At 40.2% G+C, this 24,051-nt stretch overlaps 1 protein-coding gene across 3 annotated transcripts in view; it reads right to left on the bottom strand.

The window, feature by feature from the left end:
* Positions 1–23,501, bottom strand: part of LOC126485505 (sin3 histone deacetylase corepressor complex component SDS3) — a 118,401-nt gene extending 94,900 nt beyond the window's left edge. For all 3 annotated transcript variants that reach the window (XR_007587996.1, XM_050108880.1, XM_050108881.1), the window contains exons 1-2: positions 23,055–23,501; positions 7,231–7,294 (exon numbers count right to left, since the gene is read on the bottom strand). Coding sequence is in view for 2 of the 3 variants with exons in the window: in XM_050108880.1 (XP_049964837.1) it covers positions 7,231–7,294; positions 23,055–23,178 (188 nt within the window). In the remaining variant the exon portion in view is untranslated. The remainder of the gene's footprint in view (positions 1–7,230; positions 7,295–23,054) is intronic.
* Positions 23,502–24,051: the final 550 nt, after the last annotated feature.

Genomic DNA, 24,051 nt, shown 5'->3' with positions numbered 1-24,051 from the left:
CATCACATAAGGCCGAAACGTTTGAGACTCCTTTTAGTCGCCTCTTACGACAGGCAGGAATACCGCGGGCCTATTCTAACCCCCGAACCCGCAGGGGGAAGAGAACAAGATGCCTGGAAACACTATCAATTTCTCTGTAATAACGGTGAGTACAATTGCAGTTGCCCATATGTATAATTACTTCAGAATCAAAAAGAAGCTTTGATTAAACTAATTTCTGTTGATTAATGGTCTATGTTTCAGAACTTATTAGTATCTTAAATGCAATTTTCAAGTTCACTGATGCTATAGTGTTCATCTCATTCTTGATCCTGTTGCCGTTAATCCTGTCATCTTACTTCAGTTGCTTACGTACTGAAATCTTACAATTTATCTTTATCACTTCATTTCTTTCTTCCATTTCATTTCACACACATACTTATTATGAATCCATAATTTCAAATACTATGCCACAACCCAATCATTAAACACCAATTAACTGCATGTCAATTTCTGCGCCATATTTCTAAATTCTGAACAACCTTATGATCAGCTGAGAGATTTCTAGCAACACTAAAATTCTGATTTTTGATAGTACAGTATATTAAAGGCATCATCTAGTACCTACAAAACATCTTACAATACGCCACAAGGTGAATTTCAAATATGTAAGGAAATGAAGTGCTTTTTTATTAATATTTTTGACTGCCTTGCGTCTATAATGTTACACCAACTACGAGTCCGAAGTGTTTTTCTCCCTCCAGTTGGCACACCTGCGAACTTACTGTAAATGCTTCGATGTACTACTTACTATTTAAAATGATTACCAGCAGAGTTCATTTCAAGTGTCATGTTACTGATGACCACTACCTACAACAAGACAATGACCAGCCATTTGGCATTAACAATTTGTTTGTGCACACAGCTCCAATACAGTATGAAATTTGGAAACGGGAGGTGAGCACTGTAATACCTACAAGGGGTGGATAAAACACACACACACAGTGTAGGAAAACTGTTCACATTCAAAACAGCATCTAGTTGTCTCACAATGGATAAATACTGGTCCTGTATGGTATTCAAGGAAATCTTATACCATTCTTCCTGCAAAATAGTGGCAAGTTCAGGTAACAATTATAGAGATAGATAGCAATCAGTCAATAATGCACCCCCCCCCCCTCACTCTCTCTCTCTCTCTCTCTCTCTCTCTCTCTCTCTCTCTCTCTCTCTCTCTCTCTCTCCCCCCCCCCCCAAATTATACCACAAATGCCTAATAATACTGTGATCTGGTGGCTGTGTTGGTCAGAGGGGACGCAACAATTCATACTCGTGCTCACAAAACTGGTCCTGGGTGATGCAAGCACTGTGTACGGCCCCTGTCACCTTGGACCACAGTATCACCATTAGGGTACAAACCCTGTACCATGGGACGGATCTTATCACCCAAAAGGCTCAAATAATTCTTGGCAGTAATGTGACTGACAGTATCCATGGGGCCCATGGAATACCACAGTATGGCTGCTCAAATCGTCGAGAGTCCCGCCATGTTTCACTCTTGGGATGTAAACTCAGCCAGAAGTTGGGAACAGTGTGTAATCTTCCATTGTTCCACAGTCCTGGTTTTATGGCTTTGATACCACATTTTCCTGTTATGGGCAATTTCATCACTGACGAATGGTTTTGGAATGCCAGCTCTACTGGCAGTTTCCGGCTTCTGGGGCTCTGTTCATATTGTTTTGGTGCTGACAAGGTTATCAAGTGTGAAATTCAGTTTTTCAGTAACTTTTGTAGCTGTGATCGTCTTATTTTTCACCACAATTTCCTTGAATGACTGACTGACACAATCACTCACACGACACTTTAGTTTACATGGTGAATCAGCAGATGATGATTTTCCACTTTTCCCACACACAGTATACATCTTTGATATGGTACCTCTTGAAACATTAAACACTTCGGCTATCTTGGTTACAGAAGCATCCACCACATGAGCACCGACAAATGGCCCACATCTGGATTCACTTAGCTCTGACATAATGGACTCACACTTTTCTGACCATGACTGACACTTGCAACTTATTGAGGACTCTGCACAGGTGCCACTGTAGTCAAATACAACAGCACAACCTGCAGGTTTGGCTAGCACTGCATTTATGTTCAAGCATGCATTTCCTACAATGTTTCCATATTTTTGTCAAACCCCTGTATTACAAGTGAATGATTCTTAATATATCAAAATAAGATTTGTGTAATTTACACACGTGAATAAGCAGCATGCTCCTGTGATTGACTGTTTACTCACCATAATGTATCCTCACTGCCCATTTCTTTTTTAAACTGCCTTGTGTAGCTCTGCATCAGTTGTTGGTTAATTTCTCACTAAATTGGGCACACTGAATACCAACTTTCTCATATGATCAACTACATCTTTAACAGTGTAATAGGGGTACTCTTGTTATATCCCCTGTCACTAAAAGAGTGAAAAAAATGTAGGCTTGTATCCCCTCAGGTTAAGAATTTCTCTTACTCAGTTTAATTATTTGCTCAATGCTGTCAAGATGCAACATCAGATGTGTTATGGAGCCCTTTAGGGATGGAAAGGAATCCAGTGTGCACTCAGTTTATCTGGCACAGGGGCCTCATGCAAACCGTTGAAGAGACCCTGCAGTTATTGAGCAGGCAGGATGTAATCATCCACAAGTTGTGGTTTATGTCAGCACCACTGATGTCGGCACTTGGGTTCTTAGGCCATCTTCACTTTGTACAGGCAGACGGTGCAGGTGGTAAAGACAGCTGACCTCACACGCGGAATGCAAGCAGAGCTCACAATCGACAGCATTGTTTCTATAATCAATCAGGGTCCTTTGGTTTGGAGCTGTGCGCGAGGGTTGAATATTTCTGGACCTGGGTTATAGGGTGAAGAATTGTAGGAATCCCCTTAATAGGTCAGGGGTGCACTACACATAGGTAGCAGCTACTTGGGTAGCAGAGTACTTGGGGAGTGCACACGGGGATTTTTTAGGGTTGCCTATAGTTTGAGGTCCTCTGACAAATGATCGCCAACACAGATGAGCAGAGAGCGAAATTCAACAGTGTAGAAGGCAAAGATACTTCTACTGTCAAAGTTTAACTGGAAATTTCACTGCCCACCAGGAAAATTTTCATGCTCAAATGTTTCTCTAAACTGACAGCTGGCTGAAATCCGAAGCAGGACGCTACAATGTATTTGGCATGACTTGGAATGTATATCGAAAAGAACGGCTGGATGCCAAAGGAGTAGTAGTAACTGTTTCATTGCTATCTACAAAAACATGTTACCTATCGAGATCGAAATTGAATCCAACTGGGAAATTAACTGGATGCAATATTCAAATAAAGTCTATGGTCAGTTGTGTGGAAATAATACCCAGATTGTGCAATATTAGTTGCAGGTGACTTTAACATAGTAGAGACTCAGTGTCTATTGATTCATTTCAGATGGTGTGCTCACACACTTTTGTGAAGTACTTTTGAACATTTTTCCAGAAACCGTCTTGAACAGCTAGTTAGACAATCTACACACAATGGAAATATATGACGGCAGTATCTGTTCCCGAAAGAACAGTTACCGTTGATGACCATGCAGCTTTGCTAGAAATGAAATGGTAAGTAAATGGACACCCTAGCTGCAAACAGGCATTGATGTACTTCATTGGGGACATGTTTTAAATGTGTGCCCCGACTGGGACTCGAACCCGGGATCTCCTGCTTACATGGCAGGCACTCTATCCATCTGAGCCACCGAGGGCACAGAGGATAGTGCGCCTGCAGGGACTTATCCCTTGCACGCTCTCCGTGAGACCCACATTCCCCAACATGTCCACACCACTACATTTGTAGTGCGCCTAACAGATGTTTGTCCACATACTCATTACTCGTGGCAGATTAATCTACCAAGTCCCGTACGAGTTGTAGCTACAACTGGAGTTATTATCAGTGTCAGCAGCTATAGGCAATTAGTGACCAAGATCTCTTAGTGGCACTGGTTACTAAAGTGAATAAATCCAAGATGAAGGTTAGGAGAGCATTAATGCTAGAAAGAGTAGATAAGCAACGGTTAGCATCTCATTTAGACAATGAATGGACATCATTTAGTTCCATTATGATGGACATAAATTACAGCTTAAAGTTTAAAGCAACTGTGAATCATTCTGTGGACACATATTTGCTGAGCAAATGGATTAAGGACAGAAAACATCCACCTGGTTTAATAATAACATTCAGAAAGGGGTGAGAACCAGAGATGGTTGCACCTCATTTAAAAAATGAACACAATAATGACAAAAGCAAAATTTAGTAAAAATTTGTGCCTGCGAAGCAAATAACAACTTCCACCGTCATAACTTAGAAAAACATCTTGCTGCGAACCCGAGAAAATTATGGTTATATGTTTAATATCACTACGTGGACCCAAGGCTTCTATCGAGGTACTCATCAACCAGTGTGGTATGGCAACAGAAGACAGCAAAAACAAAGCTGACATTTTAAATTTTGCATTTAAGAAACCATTCTTGCACGATAATCTTACTAAGATATCGCTGTGTACGAATGCATGCTCTCACAGCGATATCCATTAAAAAATATTCTCGGGTTTCAAGCCATGTCAAGTGGTTTAATGCCCAGGAGCTTTTGGCAGAGGTCTCCTCTGACATTGTCAAGTGGTTGACTGTCACGTGAATGCCACTGCCGTGCTGATATAGCCATCAGATCACCGACCTACACACTTGCAAAGCATTTGGCCACCTATTCTCGTAAACCACTTGACACAGCTTGAAATATGAGAATATTTTATTAAACATACCATTGTCTGACTATCACACAGACTCCCATACACGAGACACAGTAATAGGCACCCCTGGCCTAGAGAAGCAATCAAAAAAGTTGAAAACAAAAGTCACCAGGTCCAAAGAAGTCACCAGTTCCAGATGGAATCCCAATTCGGTTTTAGGGAGAGTACTCTGTGGCACTGGCACCTTACTTGGCGCACATTTACCCAAAATCTCTCGCCCAGCGCAAAGTCCTAATTGACTGAGAAAAAAGTACACGTGTCTCAAATAAACGACAGGAATAATAACTGACCTGCATAATTACAGACCAATATCCTTAACACTGGTTTGCTGCGGAATTCTTATTTTCTGAGTTTGAATATGATAAATTTACTTTGGACGGAAAAGCTTCTGTCCACAAATCAGGACCAATTTAGAAAGCATCACTCATGTGAAACTCAGCTTGCCCTCTTCTCACACAACATCCTGAGAACCACAGGTAAACAGGCAGATCCCATGTTCCTACACTACCAGAGTGTGTTTAAGATGGTGCCCCAGTGCAGAGTGTTTAGAAAGATATGAGCATATGGAACAGATTCCCCAGATACACGAGTGGCTGAAAGACTTCTTAAGTAAAGGAACCCAATACACTAGGATGACAAGTGTTCATCGGAGACAATGGTGTATCAGAAGCACCTCAGGAAAGAATGATAGGACTGCTGCTATTCTGTACATACATAAATGATCTGATAGAGAGGGCAAGCAGCTATTTGCAGCTGTTTCTTGATGATTCTATGGTGTACAGGAAACTATCATGATTGAGTGACTGTAGAACGATAGAAGATGTCTTTGATAAAATATCTAGTTGGTGTGGTGATTGGTGGCTTACTCTAAATGTAGAAAAACGTAAATTACCACAAATGAGTGTTAAAAACAATCCCAGAATATTCGAATATAACATAAGTAATGTGCTGCTTGGCATAGTCGCATTGATTAACTATCTTGGCGTAACACTGCAGAACAATATGAAATGGAACGAGCATGTTGTGCTGGTAGATTTGTTAGCAGTAGTTTCAATCAGCATGCAAGCATTACAGAGAAGCTTCTTTAACTCAAAAGGGAATCTTGGGAGGAAGGACAACATTTTTTTTTCCTGAGACACTACTGAGAAAATTTTGGAAAACCAGGATTTGAGGCTGTCTGCAGAACAATAATTCTGTTGCCAACATACATTTCATGTAAAGACCATGAAGACAAGAGGAATTAGGGCTCAATGGAGGCATTTAGGCAGTCACATTTCCTTCATTCCATTTGCTAGTGGAACAGGGAAGGAAATGGGTGACAATAGTACAAGGTACCCTTCACCATGCACTGTACGGTAGCTTGTGGGGTATGTACATAGGTGCAGAATGGAAGTGGTGTAGATGATGAGGTCCCATACTCCAAGGAGTGTAGGTGACGATGCGGGAGACCCACACTGCCACCGAGTAGGCAAGGTCCTAGCAGAGGTGGTTTGCCATTGCCTTCCTCCAACCATAATGGGCATGGAAGATGATGATGATGATGATGATGATGATGATGAAGACAACATAACAACAACACCCACTCATCTCAAGGCTGGGAAAATCCCTGACCCCACCAGGAATCGAACCAGAAGTAATTATACATATGGGCAACTGCAATTGTACTCACCGTTATTACAGAGAAATTGATAGTGTTTCCAGGCATCTTGTTCTCTGTGTGTTGGGAAGCTGGTGGCCATGAGAGAATAAAGTTACAGCAGTCATTAACATCATATTAATATAAAATTCTGTGAAAATGATTGTGTCAAAGATATAAAGGTTGTCATAAGATATATAACATTCCTTCATTTTTGCAATGAGAAAAGAGAGAACTGAATTATGGAGAGGGCATATTTGTTTAAATTTATCAATCCCATTCTTATTTTACATCATTATTATGTTATCCTTTACCATGTTGAGCAGTAATCAAGACAGACTCCCTGATAGCTTGCAGCACTGTTGCCAGCTTTCAACTGCAGTGCACTAACAGCTGCAGGCAAAAACAGAAGCCATCTACAGAGCTGTGACGACACTGAGGCATTGCCAAAGAGACATTTACAAAATTGCAAAATGTTAATGGTTGAGGCAATCCCACAAAGTTGCCATGCCCAGCCCACTGCAACTGTCAGGTATCAACTTACGCCAACTCAGTTATAGAGTGTGACATTTTACCACTACTATTCTGCAGTTTGAAAAGCATTCATATTTATAATTTTGAACCTTCAAAGCAAGATGCTAATCTCTGCATCACTATGAAATCTTAACAACTATCTGACTATTTGTGCAAGGCTTTTTTTATTATAGTATGCCTACTTCATTATGGAATTAGAATACAAGCATACATTACTTTAGCTTCAAAGACAAATGTAACTGCATTTACTTACTGCTCTTTGATTTCCGTGTATTCTTCGGATTTTCCCATATCTGTTTCACTGGCTTCTTCCGTATCTAGAGAAGTAAAACAAAAGAATTAGAAAATAACCATCTGTAAAAGAACAATAATTTTAATAAACACATCTGATGTTCTCTTGCCATGTAAGATCCTTAGAGACGACTGTACCACAACCTCGTGATGAAAGGAGAAGACACTAACTGTAACACTGCTTATGGCACAATTCCTGCATACACCAAGCAAAGACCAACAGATCAAATAAGAATGTGGATGATCTAATTCAGAACTAAGTGGGAAAAAAATTCATATCTGAAGAAGAAATAGACTCCCCTATATTTGTAAGTTGGCACTCATGACACAGACCTCACATTGCAGGTTAATTAACTGCTAACAAGGAAACATTGCCAAATGTCACTATGCAATCTTGATGAAACCTGGCGGGTGTGCAGAGGGAGCTAAACAGTTCAACACACATTTCTTGGTTTATGTCCAGTTTTATTTTTTAGGGGTGAAACACAACATGAAAGATAATTTGGCATTTTAAGTTTAGAGGGAACATCTCTGAAATGATGATATATAAAAACTGTTCATAAGTAATTAATGTTCTTCAAAACTATATAATAAACCTACGTAACAATTTGAAATTTTGCAAAATACTTGACAACCACAAATTAATTTTGAAAAATGAAAACTTTTGTTACAACATAAATTAGAGAGGCTTTCAAGCCACATACATCCCTTTATAATAAAGCTGGAACCTGAAACACCATTTCTGGAAAATAAACTGTACATAATGTGGTGTCTAAGTACTTTCAACATACGTAATTAAAATATCTAAATAATCATTACTATTCTAATTATTTATTTTACTTGTATTTGTTTTATGTCTTAAGTTGTTATTTTATGTTTTAAATTCAAAGCTTTTTGTTTTTAAATTCACTGTTTCACATATTGTAAACTGGGACAAATTTGCCCCTTTTTTCCTCTTCAGCCTGGTTTTTTTATCCAATAATGCAAAAAAAGGTTTTTGAAATCATCTTAAAACAAGAGTCTTGATCTCTAACTTTACAATCTGTTAACAGATTACAACTTGTGAATTTGTACATTAAAAAAAAAAACAAAAACAAAAAAAAAAAAAAAAAAAAAATGTGGGAAGTTACCTGGCAAACTGGGCAACTTTGCAGCTGTGTTAAAATCAGTGGAAACCACTAAAAAAATTACCGAAAAAGAAGTTTAAAGCACTGAAAACAATTTCCACATTGGTATTAAATGCTTTAATGCAAAGATAGATAAAAGAGATACAGATAGGTACATACAAAATTTAAATCTTCTAAGTTGAAAGTTAAAAGCAAAGTTCAATATTTTCATAAGAAAAGAAAAATTTGCCTCGATTTCGATTGCAACGATTGTTAATTATGTACACAATGTCTTTTACATTCAGGGATGTTTCATCTGGCCCATCTAGAAAGTAACAACATTTCTCCATCTCCTGTAGAAAGATATGACACCTCGAACTCCCCGATTCCGTAGAACTGAATAAGCTTGCCAACAAAATGCTTTGCTTGACAGGTTTTTTTTTTTTTTGTCATGAATTTTACTACAACAAACATTCCAAGCTTCAGTCTTAAGATCCTGGGTAGCTCCGGCATTAATTTAATTATGTTAATGAATGCCTGAATTACAATCCTCTTCACTGCAAAAAGAGAGATCAACTAATTCCTGGCTACCTAGTTCTTCCAAGGTTCAACATCTGTTCAGGTTCAAAGTCAATTTGTATCATGAAAAGAAAAGGCACAGAGGGATTCCTCTGAGTGTTCTTCCATCTTAACACCTTGCCCCGCCCCACACCCCCAATTTGTTTCATTACAGAGGTACTCTGACGAGATTGATGGTTCATCAAGTGTGATTCATTAACAGCTTCTCCTGTGACCATATCAGTTCTCCTCCTATTCAGCGGACCCTTATTTCTGCATCAGGCTCGAAGGTAATTTAAGAGTGAATCACTAATTCTTCATTACCACCAGCTCTCTATTCACCTATGATTCTATAACAAACCATGTCAGGATTTAGTGGCACAATGCCACATTCCTTGACCCCTGATATGATGTTCAATTTCATTTTCTCTCCTTCGTCCAAAGCAAAGAGAAGTTTTGCCAACAGTTTGGGAAATGCACGTCTCTTAATCATTGTGGAACTAAATGAGTTCCTCATATTATAATCTGACAATATGGCTCTCCATTTCCCTTTACAGAAAACAAAGGCTGAAAAATACAGAGGTTGACACAGATGAGTGGATGCTGGAGGCAAGAACACAAATCGAACATCATGAGTTCTGCATACCTTGGTATCTCCTATTGAACATTTGGGCCAGATGGATTTTTGCGCATGGCACAACATGGAAAAACCACTTTTCAAAATGCAGAGCAACAAACCATCCACCAGCTGTATTGCCATATTTTGTTTTTTTTTGGTCCTCCTAAAATCCACGTGTCCCATAACAGTTTTGAACGATAAATCACAAAAGGTGGAATTAGTTCTCCTGATGCCAAAGTTGCAAATATTAAAGAAACACTTGCTTTGGTAGAATTTATGACTTTCTGAATACTTGCAGCCCCCATGAAATAAAATTTTTTTTTATGCTCTGTATCATCAGTCAAATTTTTTTGTCATGGGATAATATGTGGGATAGAGGAATTCCTTCTAACGAGTCTTTCAGATAACTAAAGTATGCTTTAAGCTGTTCTATTCTAATGCTAGTTTTGGAATGGGAAATTCTTCATGAAGTGCCAAAGTAAGTATTTGTTAATGCCATTTCACAAATAAACAGTACCAGTTACAGCCAGGTAAGTTATTTTTTAATTATAAAATCTGCTTCTTCATAGAATCCAAGAAATTTTTCATGATTAGTGGAAAAACCAGGGCACCCAAGAGGCATTCCCCAATCTGTACATACGAGAACTCGTTTGAGGATCTCTTCTTCTTCACTACTCAGTGCAGTCTGATGCCCCGGTTTCTTTAAATGGAGACTCTTCACTTTGTTTTCAATTGTTCGAGGATTACTGACTCTTACTGTGTTTCAATTGTTCACTTGCTTATTAATCACTGTAGAGCTTTAGTGTACTGTAGTCACAAATTTGATGCCTGAGCACTTCCAGTTTCGTTCTAATAAGTCTCGGCACTCTAATAATCTGTACAAAGACTCAAAAATCCTTAATTAAGAAAGTGTGAAAGAGGTCAGAAAAAGGCAAAATTCTAGGTTGCCAAAGTTGTCCCATTTACACCAAGCATGCCAGTGCAACATTGCCAGTTATGTTACTGTACCAAAACATCACACAATTTTATTTCTGACAGAGATTCTGAAACCTAATTATATACCACACAGAACAAATGAAGTAGTTTTCACTTATATTAGAATGAGTGGACAGGGTGAGACGCTTTTATAGATTACCTGAAAATGCGTTTTCCACAAGCGGAAAGAAAAAATAACGGTCAGTCTGGATCGAGAATTCAAGAATACCTTTTTGAATCCCCGTATGTCCTGGTTGTTTGTTTGTTTTTGTTTTAACAACTGGGGTCATACACGCCCAAGTCAAAACTATAGAACTCTAAGAAAAAAACCGACTATACACCAATCCCAACTGACATAACAGAAGACAGCTAAATGCAGGCACGAGGGAAAAGGACTAAAAAAGACACCATACAGAAACAGAGGTCCAAAACTAAAAATTAAATGGCCTCTGCCATATTCCTTTGGCAGATAAAAAGTAAAACGCAGTCAACAGCCCACACACCATTTGCTAAAATGGCTGATAACTCAGATGGCAAACACAAATGGGAACGTAAAAGGTCAAAAAACGAGTATTCCATCAGTAAGTGGTAGACAGTTAAAACTTGGGCGCAATGTGCACAAAGTGGTGGGGTAGCGCCACTTAGCAAATGACAATGGCTAAAAAGTCAGTGCCTAATATGCAGCCGAGTTAAAATAACCACCTTCTGGCAGGAGGGCCAGGCGGAGGTCGTCCAAACCACTGGGAAAGGCTTAATAAGCTGGAGCTTATTCCTGTGAAGGGAGAACCACTGGCAATGCCGAAGGGATGCCGCCTCCTGACAGACGGCAACACAGAGGTCTTTGGAGGGAATATAGGTACTTGAGGGCTGAGGTACTAGGACCGCAGCTTTGGCAGCAGTGTCAGCAGCCTCGTTTCTTGGCAAACCGATATGACCAGGAACCCACAGAAACATCACACTGGCTCCATCAAGAGTAAGCAGGTGACAGTTTTCTTGGACCAGCTGCACTAAGGGATGGGCAGTGTACAGCACACACAGGCTGGAAAGGGCACAGAGAGTTAGGGGAGGATGCAATTGAAAAGGCTGTGTCGCTGGATGTACTCCGTGGCCTGATACAAGGCAAAGAGCTTGGCTGTAAATTTGGAGGAGTGTGCCAGAAGCCGATGTCTAAAGACATGGGTGCCAATGACGAAGGCACACCTGACCCGACAGTCAATCCTAGAGCCATCAATGCATACAACAAAGGTACTAAAACTAAAGGCGATAGACTGAAGCCGGAGTAGTGTCCTTAGGAAGCAAATGAAGTGCAAGGTTAACATGTGCCACTTCAAAAGCCAAGGTGGCAAAGGGTTCACACCCACTGGGAAAGGTGCAGGTAGTGCGAAGTTAAGTCACTGTAGCAAGTGCCGAAAGTGGACTCTGCTGGGGAGAAAGTCATGGTAGTAGGACAGTGGTAATTCACCACCTTCAGCATACAGACACTCAACCAGACTGGTGTAAAAGGTGCCTGTGGCTAAACGGATGCCACAATGGTGGATAGTGTTGAGATGACAGAAGAGGGATGGGCGTGCAGACGCATAAACAAAGCATCCATAGTCTAGTTTCGAATGGACAAGGGATCGGTACAAACGGAGGAGGGTTGTTCGATCGGCACCCCAGGAAGCACCATTGAGGACATGTAGGACATTGAGGAAGCGCATACAGTGGCCTGCCAGGTAAGAGACATGGGAGGACCAATAAAGTTTCCTATCGCGCACAAGCCCCAGGAATTTCGTAGTTTCAACAAATGGAAGGCCAAGAGACCCAAGATGTAAACATGGTAGGAGAAACCACTTGCTTCGCCAGAAGTTCATACAGACAGTTTTGTCAGTGGAAAAGCAAAAGTCATTGTCAATGCTCCAGGAGTAAAGACGATCAAGACACCACTGAAGACACTGCTCAGTGAGACAGGTCCATGGAGAACTGTAATAGATGGAAAAATCATCAACAAAAAGGGAGCCGGAGATGACCGCTGGGAGACAGGCCATGATAGGGATAATTGCGATAGCAAACAGGACAACACTCAGGACGGAACCCTGAGGTACACCGTTTTCTGGATAAAAGTGTCCAACAAGGCAGAACCCACATGCACCCTGAAAACTCTATCTTTTAAAAATGACTGAAGAAAACAGGGCAGGCAGCCACAGAAGCCCAAGTGTAAAGAGTTCTCCTGCAGGTGTCATAGGCCTTTTCCAAATCGAAAACACGGTCATAGTCTGGGATTTCCACAGAAAACCATTCATGATATGGGCGGGCAAAGTAACGAGGTGGTCAACTGCAGAACGCCGTGACCAAAATTCACACTGTGCATTCGTCAGTAAATTGCAAGACTCGAGCTACCATACCAGCCGGGCATGAATCAGGCGTTCCATCACCTTGCAATCACGGCTAGTAAGAGAGATGGGGCGGTAACTAAAAGAAATGATTTTGTCCATACCGGACTTAGGTATGGGTATGACGGTGGTTTCATGCCAGCATCCAGGGAATGTGCCCTCTGCCCAGGTGCAGTTGTACATGTTAAGCAGAGAGTGCTTGCCCTGAAGAGAAAGGTGCTGCAACATTTGAATGTGGATGGCTTCTGGCCCTGGGGCAGAGGATCGGGATGAACTGAGCTCCCTCATAGTAAAGGCGGCACTGTAGAACTCACGATTCAGAGAAGAGAAGGGTATGCCCCAGCCTCCTCCGCTCGTTTCCAATGGAGGAAGGCAGGGTGATAGTGGGAAGAGCTCAAAATATCCACAAAATGGTGGCCCAAGTTTTTGGAGATAGCAATAGGGTCCACAATAACATCATCTGCTACTGTGAGGCCGGAAATGGGGGAAAGGATCTTAGTCCCAGAGTGCCATCGGAGGTTGGCCCACACGGCACAGGAAGGGGTGGAACTGTTAAAAGAACTGAAGAACACAAGGACACTTTGCACTCATCTGTTTATAATGACTGCAGTTTGCCACCGTATGATGATGGCTAAAAACGCGGAGAACACTTATCCGTGTGTGAATGACATTGCGGCATGCCTCAGTCCACCAAGGGACAGGTACATGATGTGGTAAAGAGGCAGTGCGAGGAATGGAACGTTCTGCAGCAATAAGGATAACATTGGTGAGATAGTCTACCTGATCATCACAACTGGGGAAATCATGTTCTTCGAAGGTTGCAATGCAGGAGTAAAGCTGACAGTCAGCCTTAAGAAGTTGCCACTCAGGCGTGCATGTGGATGGGGTAGGAGCCGGCAAACGAATAGCACAGGGGAAATGGTCGCGGTCAGAAAGAACGAACCACTCAAGATATACATCTACATCTACATTTATACTCCGCAAGCCACCCAACGGTGTGTGGCGGAGGGCACTTTACGTGCCACTGTCATTACCTCCCTTTCCTGTTCCAGTCGCGTATGGTTTGCGGGAAGAACGACTGTCTGAAAGCCTCCGTGCGCGCTCTAATCTCTCTAATTTTACATTCGTGATCTCCTCGGGAGGTATAAGTAGGGGGAAGCAATATATTTGATACCTCATCCAGAAACGCACCCTCTCGAAACCTGGCGAGCAAGCTACACCGCGATGCAGAGCGCCTCTCTTGCAGAGTCTGCCACTTGAGTTTATTAAACATCTCCGTAACGCTATCACGATTACCAAATAACCCTGTGACGAAACGCGCCGCTCTTCTTTGGATCTTCTCTATCTCCTCCGTCAGACCGGCAAGATTGAGGCCGGCCGGGCTAAGGTACCACGTGGTGACACCACCTAAGAGGATCTTCGAGTTGGCGAAGCAGCTGTAAATCCCCTTTGTGGGACCAAAGGCCGTGAATGTTTCATTGGAAGACAGTCATGATGAGGAAAGAGATGTAGGGATGTCAACTCGGCGGCCACTGACTGACAGCTGGTGTAGAGTGACTGCTACAGGGCACAGAAGCAGGAGGACCCTGCTCCAAGGGGTCCACAGAAGCATTGGTGTGCTTGTGCGGTCTGTCTGTGGAGTCCAATGCTGAAAAACAGTTGGTGGTGTGCACCGGCGAGATTGAGGCCGGCCGGGCTAAGGTACCACGTGGTGACACCACCTAAGAGGATCTTCGAGTTGGCGAAGGAGAAGACCATTTGCCTTTGGTAGACTTCTTTGAGCCCTTCCAGTTAGAGGAAGACTTGGATGGTGTTTGGCTGGAGGGATGGAGGAAGTCTTCACAGGAGACCTACTCCTGTCCTTTCCAGCCTATTGGTTGTGTAGCTGGTGGCTGCGCCCCTGAGGCGAGAGTTTGACAAATTGTTGCACAGCTGTATAGGGGGATGGCGATGTTACCTTGACACTGGGTGATTTCACAACCTCAGAGCTGAACTTGAGGTCGCATGTCTGCGTGGCCAAGTCCTTCATGGAGTGACAGATAACAAGAACATAACTATAGGTGCCAGACTGAAGAAAACAGGGTTTGTGATTAGCCAGTAACTTGCTAGCTACCGGGTACGGCACTTTTTCCTTTACCCGACTCTCTTGGACTGCCCACTCATCAAGATACACGGGACAATCTCGAGAGAAGGCTGCAGGGCCGCCATTGCAGTCGACACAGTGGGGAGGAGGAGGTGGACAATCGCCCTCGTGCACATCCCTACCATAAGTGACACATTTGGCTGGGTGTCGACAAGGCGTTCTAGTGTGGTTGAAATAATTACACTTTTAACAGCGCATTGGGTTCGGAATGTACAGCTGGAATATTATAATTTCAAAGCCTGCTTTGAGCTTGGACGGAAGCACCACTCTATCAAAGGTGAGAAAGAGAGTGCGGGTGAGCACTGAGGAGGAATCAATCTTTTTTTAATTACACGATGGACAGCTATGACACCCTGATCAGAGACATAAGATTAGACCACCGAGAAGCCTGGTGTAAATAACACCACGTGGAGAATTCTAAGGTCTATGGGGCTCGACACAAACAGGGTAACCATGGAGAAGCGAGGCAGCAAGCAGCAGTCATGCTTAAGAATCAGAAGAGGTCTCCAAAAGCAAAGTGCCATTCCATAAATGAGAGCAGGCTTTCACAGGGCCAGCAATTGCATGAACACCTTTCTGAATAATAAACGGATTTCCCATGGCAAAGGACTGACTGTCTTCAGTACGTGACACCACGAGGAACCATGGCGCAGTGGGAAGGGGCTTTAAATCATTAGCCTCATTACGTTTGTGTTTTGTAGACATTGAGTGGGAAGATGATTGACTCATCGCGAGAAAATCCCCATGATTGCCAGTGTCTCTGATGGCACACTCCTTCCAACTGGGGGCCCTAGGGGGCACACACACATTAGGTGATAGTTCACATCTCCCGAACACCTGACAGAGGGACCAATCAGCAATTTGGGAAGGCTACAGCTCAGGCAATCACCCCTCGCTGGGCCTGGCCTGTACCAGGGGGTATGTGCTAACCCTACCTGTCTACCTGGGGCTGAGAATTACATGTTACCCAGTCACCTGTTATGCGTGAGACACGTGGGCCGGCCTTCAGGAGCGCACAAGGAGGAAGTAGAAAGAAAGAGTATTCTGAAACGCCAAAGCGGAGGAACGAGAGGAGAAGGGAAACAAAGAAAGGAAAAGTGAGCAACAGAATGCAGGACATCCCCAATAATACCGATATGTTTCCCAAGGAAGGGGAAAAAGAATAGCAAGAAGATAGACATGCAGCACAGAAGGAAAAAATGCTGCAACGCTGCAAAGGCTGGGGCCCTGTGGTAGCCAAGCACAAACCTGCTAAAGAGTGGTGAGCCCCCTGGGAGGCTATGTCCTGGTGAAAATATCAATATTTGGGAAACGCTTGACCATGTCAAAAACTATTTGGAAGATGCTTTCTTTCTCAGTGATGGAGCAATATCCGTATTATTGTTACATTCTTGCGATGCTCAATGTGAAAGAACTATTTAGAGCATCGTACCACAGGACAAGGAACTTGTTCATCTGGTGATCATATGGGATTCGACAGCACAGGTGGAGCCTTGGATGTATACAACTTTCAGTGTTTAGAAGAACTTTGTGAGAAGACTTTTAGATCCGATGATGATATCAATTTCTATTTGAGAAACTATAATCACGGTGCAGTCATTAGTACATAATCAATTCTCTTTGCCAAGGCTTATCAAAGCACTGAAATACGACGACACAAATCATGGTATTTAGAGGATCACCCACGACAATTTGAAATCCTGCTGAATTCCATTTTATGTTGTCTTCTCCATCGTGTAGGCCTACATTATGTGACGAAATTTCATTCCTTTTACTTGCACAGTGTAAAAAAATCATTTTTTTAGGCATTCCTTATAGGTTATCATCATTGCAATTATTTTCTATCATAACAATCAATTATTATTTTCAGTAAACAAAAATCACGTGTAAAAAACAATAAAAGCCATGAATTTAAAATGTAAAATGACAGTTCAAAACATAAAAGAAATATAAGTAAAATAAATAATTAGAATAGTAATGAATGTTTAGATATTTTAATTAGGTTTGTTGAAAATGCTCAGACAGCACATTGTGTAAAGCTTATTTTCCAAAAATGGTATTTCAGGATCCAGCTTTATTACACAGGAATGTATGTGGCCTGAAAGCTAATTTAATTTATTTTCATAACAAAAGTTTATATGTTCAAAAATTAATTAATGGCGGAATGAAATTTTGCAAAATTTCAAATTGTTACAAAAACTGATTACAGTTTTCAGGAGCCTTAATTACATATCACCTTTTATATGAAAAACATTTTTCATATATCATTTCAAAAATATTCCCTCTAAACCCGAAATGCCGAACTACTTTTTGGTGACTTTTACCCCTTAAAACTGTCATTCCATGTGAAATCAATCAATAATAAAAAAAGAAAAATGAACCCTGATTCAGAATCTTTTAATATTTTCTACATATGAAAATAAGACAAAAGCCAATACTAAAATTTTTTTTTACATATTGTTTTTGAATTATCACTTTTTAAAGATCTAGAAATGGAGTGATTTTTGCCATGGTTTGAAATCTCAAATGCTCATATCTTGGAAAGTATTTGCGGTACAGACTTGAAATTTATACCATTTCACTCAGTTCATTACAGACCCTGAAAATATGATTTGCTTAACCAAATTCATAAAAATGCTAAATTTTCCCAAACAATTTCTTTTCAATTCTGAAAATTTCGAAATAGAAATTTTTTGTTTTGAAAAAATATATATTAGTTGTACACTACTTGTTAAAGTGCGTACCAAAAGTTGCATTAGTTGTTGTACATATTTATACAACTGTGTGTGTGTGTGTGTGTGTGTGTGTGTGTGTGTGTGTGTGTGTGTGTGTACACATTTACTTCTTTTGAAAGTAATTCAATTCATTATAAATGAATTGTTGAGACCAAATTAGCAAAGCACACCAGGGGCTTTGTGCATGTGTAGCTCTTTAGGCATATGAGCTCAAGGGATGAGGTGGCAGAAATCATCCAATAAAATGTTGAAAGGCACATGTTGAAATACACCAGCTACTAAGTGAAGTTTGTACTTATTCCAACATGAGAGGTTCAATGTTTTATTGGTAAACTAGGCATTTTAAATCATGACAGTGGCGCGTTTGTGCCACTCTGTCACCTGAGAGTGTTCCTATAGAATGAAAATAGTGACTTGATATATGCACACACAATAACAGTCAAACTGGTTTTCTTAACACCCATATTAATCAATTGTGGGAGCACAACATGAGCAAATATTTACTTAATTTGAATTGTTTTAGAGGGGTAAAGCATATATGTCATCAGTCACTTCTACATGACAAATGATGAACATGCAGCATAAAAATCGAGCTTGGCAAGAAGTTACAGTTATTATAAAGCTGTAGCAGTCACAGGGGCACAGAAGTATCATGCATTTACTCCTCTGGGCAAACCTAAAGGTAAAGCAAAAACTGTTTCTGGCTTTTAAGGATTTTTATGTTCACAACATTCAATTGGGCCCATATGCAGCGTCCTTTTGAACAGATTACAGGACTTGTTTGTGCCTATGACAAACAGTGGACAGGGTTGCCTCAAGTGAAATTCCCTGATTTCCAGACAAGTTTTAGCATTTTTCCCTGACAAATTTTGAAAACTCAAGGGTAAGTTAAGAGGTACGTTGACAATATGTCTTTGCAGCTATGAAACACGGAACAATAGCAGAAGTCAGGTAATATATATAAAAAAACTTGCAAGCAGGTGGCGTTTCCCAATGTGAGAAAAAAATCATAAGTACTAACACCAACATCTTTTGTAATGAACTGTTTTTAGATGGAGAAAGCATGCCAAATGGTACATGTATTTCATGAAAACCACTGATGTCATTTCATTTCAATAAAACCAACACACATTTGGTGACAGAGATACGCATTTCCTTGGAGTCACACGACAGATTTAAAATACCTTCACTGATCTCAGGAATAACCTCAGAAAGATGTAGGCCTCTTAAAAGAAGTGTATAAGGCAAGGAAGAATTGTGTAAACAACCACTGTAGGTGGCCGCCAATAAAATATTGGCTCTACTATGTTCGTTATTGTCTGTTATTATCCACTGTGGTGTATCTATTATTTTACAGGTATTTTGTGATTTTTCTTTTGAGAAATATACTAATATATAGTGTTCAAACTGCCAGTGACACAATTTTCTTCTCCATACTTTCCAATATGTTAACAAGGCTACTTTTGAAGTGCCAAAATGTACTAGAACAAATAAAATGTCTATAAAACACCACATTGTACAACATACTTGGGGTGAGAGAGTCTGAATTTCTGAAACCTACCGTCCACGGCCTCTGGCATGCTGAAGAGCACCACAATCCTGGGTCCACTGATAAACCACGAAAATCTGCTGTGTTACACCACACACAAACAGACCCGGCCTGTGGGCAGATCGGTAAGACTAGATCTGACAGGCAGGGCCTACACATTAGTGGGAACCTAACAGCTTGAGATCGGCAGGCCCGATCCATTACAGATAAGACAAGAACGAGATTTTTTCCAGTGTCTCCTCCTCCCCCCGCCCCCCCAAATTTCCCCGATGTGTTTCAAACACCCCGATTTCCAGAACCTGAAGCAATCGTGGTTGATGCCTTCTGTGCTGTACAGTGATGAATAAGGAGAAGTAAACCTTTTATTTACACATCACTGTGGACCAAATCTTTCTTTTTCACAACTTAGAAGATCAGATAAATTGGCTGTAATAAAAAAAACTTCGTACTTTGCAAATTAAATTCCTCAACCGCCACTGGAACAACATATAAACTATCAGATGTAGAGTTGCGCAAGAGCGTGCCATTACATCAAGGATGTCATTACTGCTTGGGGGGAAATAGGTTAGGCCTATATTATTTCAAAGGAAAGTGCAATACATAAAATTAAGCAAGTGTCCAATTTTGCCAATGCTTTGACCTGTGACACCATCAAGATGATACATATACGGCAACCATATTTCAGTTCAGCTAAAAACTAATTGGGGGGGGGGGAGGGGGGGAAGGGCAGGGAGGGAGAGGAAGTAAATGGTCTTGGGTGGTGACATGCTAAATATACAGTAACAATGTCACCATTCTAAAACCATACCAAAAAATAAACATGAAATCCTTGCAAATAAATTGAACAAAAATTTAAAAATGAAAAAAATCTGGAATCTAACATTTTATTTGACCGATATAGCTCTAAGGATAGTAACGATACCAGATACCTCCCCCTGCCTCCCCCCCCCCTCCCCATCCCACATATTGACACACATACACACACACACACACACACACACACACACACACACACACACACACAAAAATAACCATCACTGAAAACATTGCCACATACAACTGTACCTGGTTTGAGATGCAGAAACTCGGCTCAACATCATAATTTCCATGCACTGCAAACACTTTACACATTCCACCAAGCTGTTATATAACTGGAGAACTTTAATTGCATAAGCCATATTGTCGTCCATAAGAGCAACTAACCAATGACTAGTAAACTTTGTTTTAACATCCACATATAGTAAAAAAAAAAGTTTTATAACTATTAACAATGCAATCAAACAATTTAGAAACCTACATCACACACTAGAATGTGCCATGGCTTGCTCCAGTTCACACCTTCGGCAAGCACAAACTATTTCTAAAACGCTGCGCCTCAATGATGTCACAGCTAAGACAGGTCAAACCAAATGGGTGAAATAGGACCCTTCCATTGACTCTAATGTTAGACTGTAAAAAGATGGTTAGTGGATCACCATAACATCCTACTTGTTGAAAATGAGTAAAAAATCTCTCTACAAGGCACTCAAATAACAGCTACATCATTGTTTAATTAATAATACTGAATATTGTTGTTTAATTAATAATACTGAATCATATTAACATGTCTGTGAAATGATGGCATAATCAACTACATTATTTGTACTCTCTTCGTAGTATGTGTTGTTACAGTGCATGTTAAAATATTGCCACACTTAACATTTGAAAGCTGAATGTTAATTTAAGTTTTAAGCGTGTGATTGTAATAATGTACTAAACTGATTATCATTAAATAAAAAATACTTCTTTGACTGTTATTTGATTTTTAACATATTACACCTTAGTTACAAGTCAAAGGCCCAGCAAACTAATGCACAAGGTGCTGCGCTTATCATAAAATGAAATTAATTTTAGTATGTTCCTGCTGGAGCGCCATCATGGAATTTGGCACACACATTAACAAATAATGAGTGAATAACTTTTTTTTTCCAAAACAAAAAATATAATTTTGAAATTTACAAAAATTAAAAAATAATTTCATTTGGGGAAATGTAGCATTGTAATGGATATCATAAATTAGCATAAACTGCCAAAGGTTATAAGAATCTGAATAAAATGGTACAAATTTTAGGTCTGTAAGTCAAGGAGATATAGTGATTAACGTTGCGCTTAATTTAGGAAGTTTTTGAAACTAATAACTCAGAATTGAAAGGTCCAAAAAAAAAATTTTTAAGTTTAATTTGTGATTTTTCATACAACCAAATTATCAAAATTTGATACATCAAGAACCACCCCATACGTTGATTTTGCATGGACTGACCCACACATAAAATTGGGCACAAACAAAAATATATGTATTGCACTATTTTGCCCTATCTACACATCCACCAAGTTTCATCAAGACTGTTTATTGCCACTTGGGCACATATAACATTAAAAAAGGTTAGAAGAATGTAGAGAAAGGCACAACACTGGTACAGTACTATAATATTTGCCCTCCATCACAAAAAGAAGCTTTTCAGGTAATTACAACATACAATTTAAAAATATTATATAATAGGCCCTATATGGGGAACTGGTTGATATTTTACATCTCCTACTGTAAAATCTCTATTGCATCTTTAACATGTAGAGTGGTAGTTCTATCAACAGCGAGGTAGGGAGGTTAGAGATAAGGACCCAGTCAATAATCAAGTCATTAAAGAATGAGCGGGAGCTCAGATTTAAGAAAGGAGAGGAACATAAATTAGTTGTGTCCTTTTCATAGGACTCAACCAACATTTGTCTTAACTTGGGAAAGCCACAAAAAAACCTACATCAGGAGGGCCACAAAGAGTCTGAACTCCCTTCTTGAATGCGAGTTTTCTCGGCCACCTCACTCCATAGGAGATAAAAGCAGACAGCAAATGCGAAAAGAGAAGAAATTATACAGATGCGCAATAAAAAAATAAAATCGACATGAACGTCATCCCTCAAAGGAAAAGGATTGGAATTTCAATGTTTCTCTTCCAGAACACATGTATAAGCCTTCACCTTTTCCTGCACCCACTTCCTCACACCATAAGAAGAGAGAAAGAAAGGCAGAAAGATTTTTCTACAATTGTTCTGTAACACTAGGCAGTAGGCACATGCTTTCATGTAAAATGTTGGGTGTACCTGTAAGTTAAGAATCCGTATGACACTCTTCTGCTAGTGACAGTATTATTTGTCTTGACTGGGTAACATATGCCTAATGCTCTACTACAAAGCAACCATGGAATTTAGCAGTTCATTTCACTCTACAATAAATCACGATTTAAGCTACTCTATAAACTTTAATACAATGCCACAGTATGGTACTCCTAGGCTTAATATCTATCTAAACTAACTACATGGACGTTTTATATTAATATACCGGTATGCCTAAAATTCATAAGAGCTTCGTCAGTTATTCAGAACCTAAATTAATAATGCATGACACGTGAACATCCACTGATAAATGCTGACCCTCTCTGACAATCTTATAGAAGAATAAAATCAATTTACAAAACTGTTGTTCACGCCGGAGGTCGAACCTAAATACCGTTTACAATTTAAGACAGCTTTAGTCTGATCGGGAATTACCGGTCTGTCACTGCACAACAAATTAAATCACTGGAATATTATGAAAAGTAAAAAGATTTACTTTGCCACAGAAGCTTTAATCAAGTCCTGTATAAGCCAGCTGCCTTACCAACTGGTTTTGTCAATCATCCGCTATCGTATTATTACCTTCATCGCTTTCATCGTGCTCGTCATTCTCTCTGTCGTCGTCCAAATCATCGTCGTTGTCATCTTCAAAATCATACTCGTCGTGTACGTACGCTGGCGAATATGAAGGTCCATGATGAGACATTTTGTAGAATGTGTCAAAATATTCCACTACGTACAAGTAACTGTTTATGTGATACACAGGGGACGGTGAAATATTTTACAAAAATGCCAGCGTAAACAGGCATTCTTTTTATTACAATGTTCGTGGCCCATAACAGTAAATCTTGACACAACACACAGCCAGCCTAAACAAATCTATGTTCCCATCGTTCTACACACGTAAAATCTATACTGAACCTAGCATCCGTCTCCTAATTTCAACCTGACAAAATCCATACTGCAACAACATTACCGCCTCCAGCTCGGAACCAAAACTAACGCTTTCACTGTTTAAATCACAGATGATAGCAACATATACAAACGAGTGAATTGTCTCTGACCCCACTTACGATTACAGAAATCGACTCACGATATGATTGGGAGAGATTTTTCATTGACAACAACAATGTAGATTACATATTTTACCATGGTATTTATTTTCTACACAAATTGCAAAAAATTAAAAATTATACGCATTATATCAAATAAAATTAAAATTCAAGTATTCGTCATTTTTTGTGCTTCAATAAATACTCCGACACATAAATGCCGGTCCAAACGCAACGATCTGTCTGCACAGCAAACCTAAACCCACATCTACACTGGGTGTGAAACAATCTGGAAACAATGTTCACAATATTGTTTCCTACGTCTGCTTTACTATCGATGTTCGCAACGTGTTTGTATTGAATTTTTTATGGTCGTTGAGGCTGACAGTTCACTGGAGCGGTATTCGTCGAACAAGTTAGGCGACGCTGTATGACTGCACGAGTCCGACTAAAACATGTAACGGCATTGGTACGCGACCACTGCACAGTGCACACGAACGGCAGCCATAGAGGAAACAAGGTGCAAA

This window comes from Schistocerca serialis, chromosome 1, assembly GCF_023864345.2.
Source record: "Schistocerca serialis cubense isolate TAMUIC-IGC-003099 chromosome 1, iqSchSeri2.2, whole genome shotgun sequence".
Taxonomy (NCBI): Eukaryota; Metazoa; Arthropoda; class Insecta; order Orthoptera; family Acrididae; genus Schistocerca; species Schistocerca serialis.
This window is presented reverse-complemented; position numbering and strand designations above follow the sequence as displayed.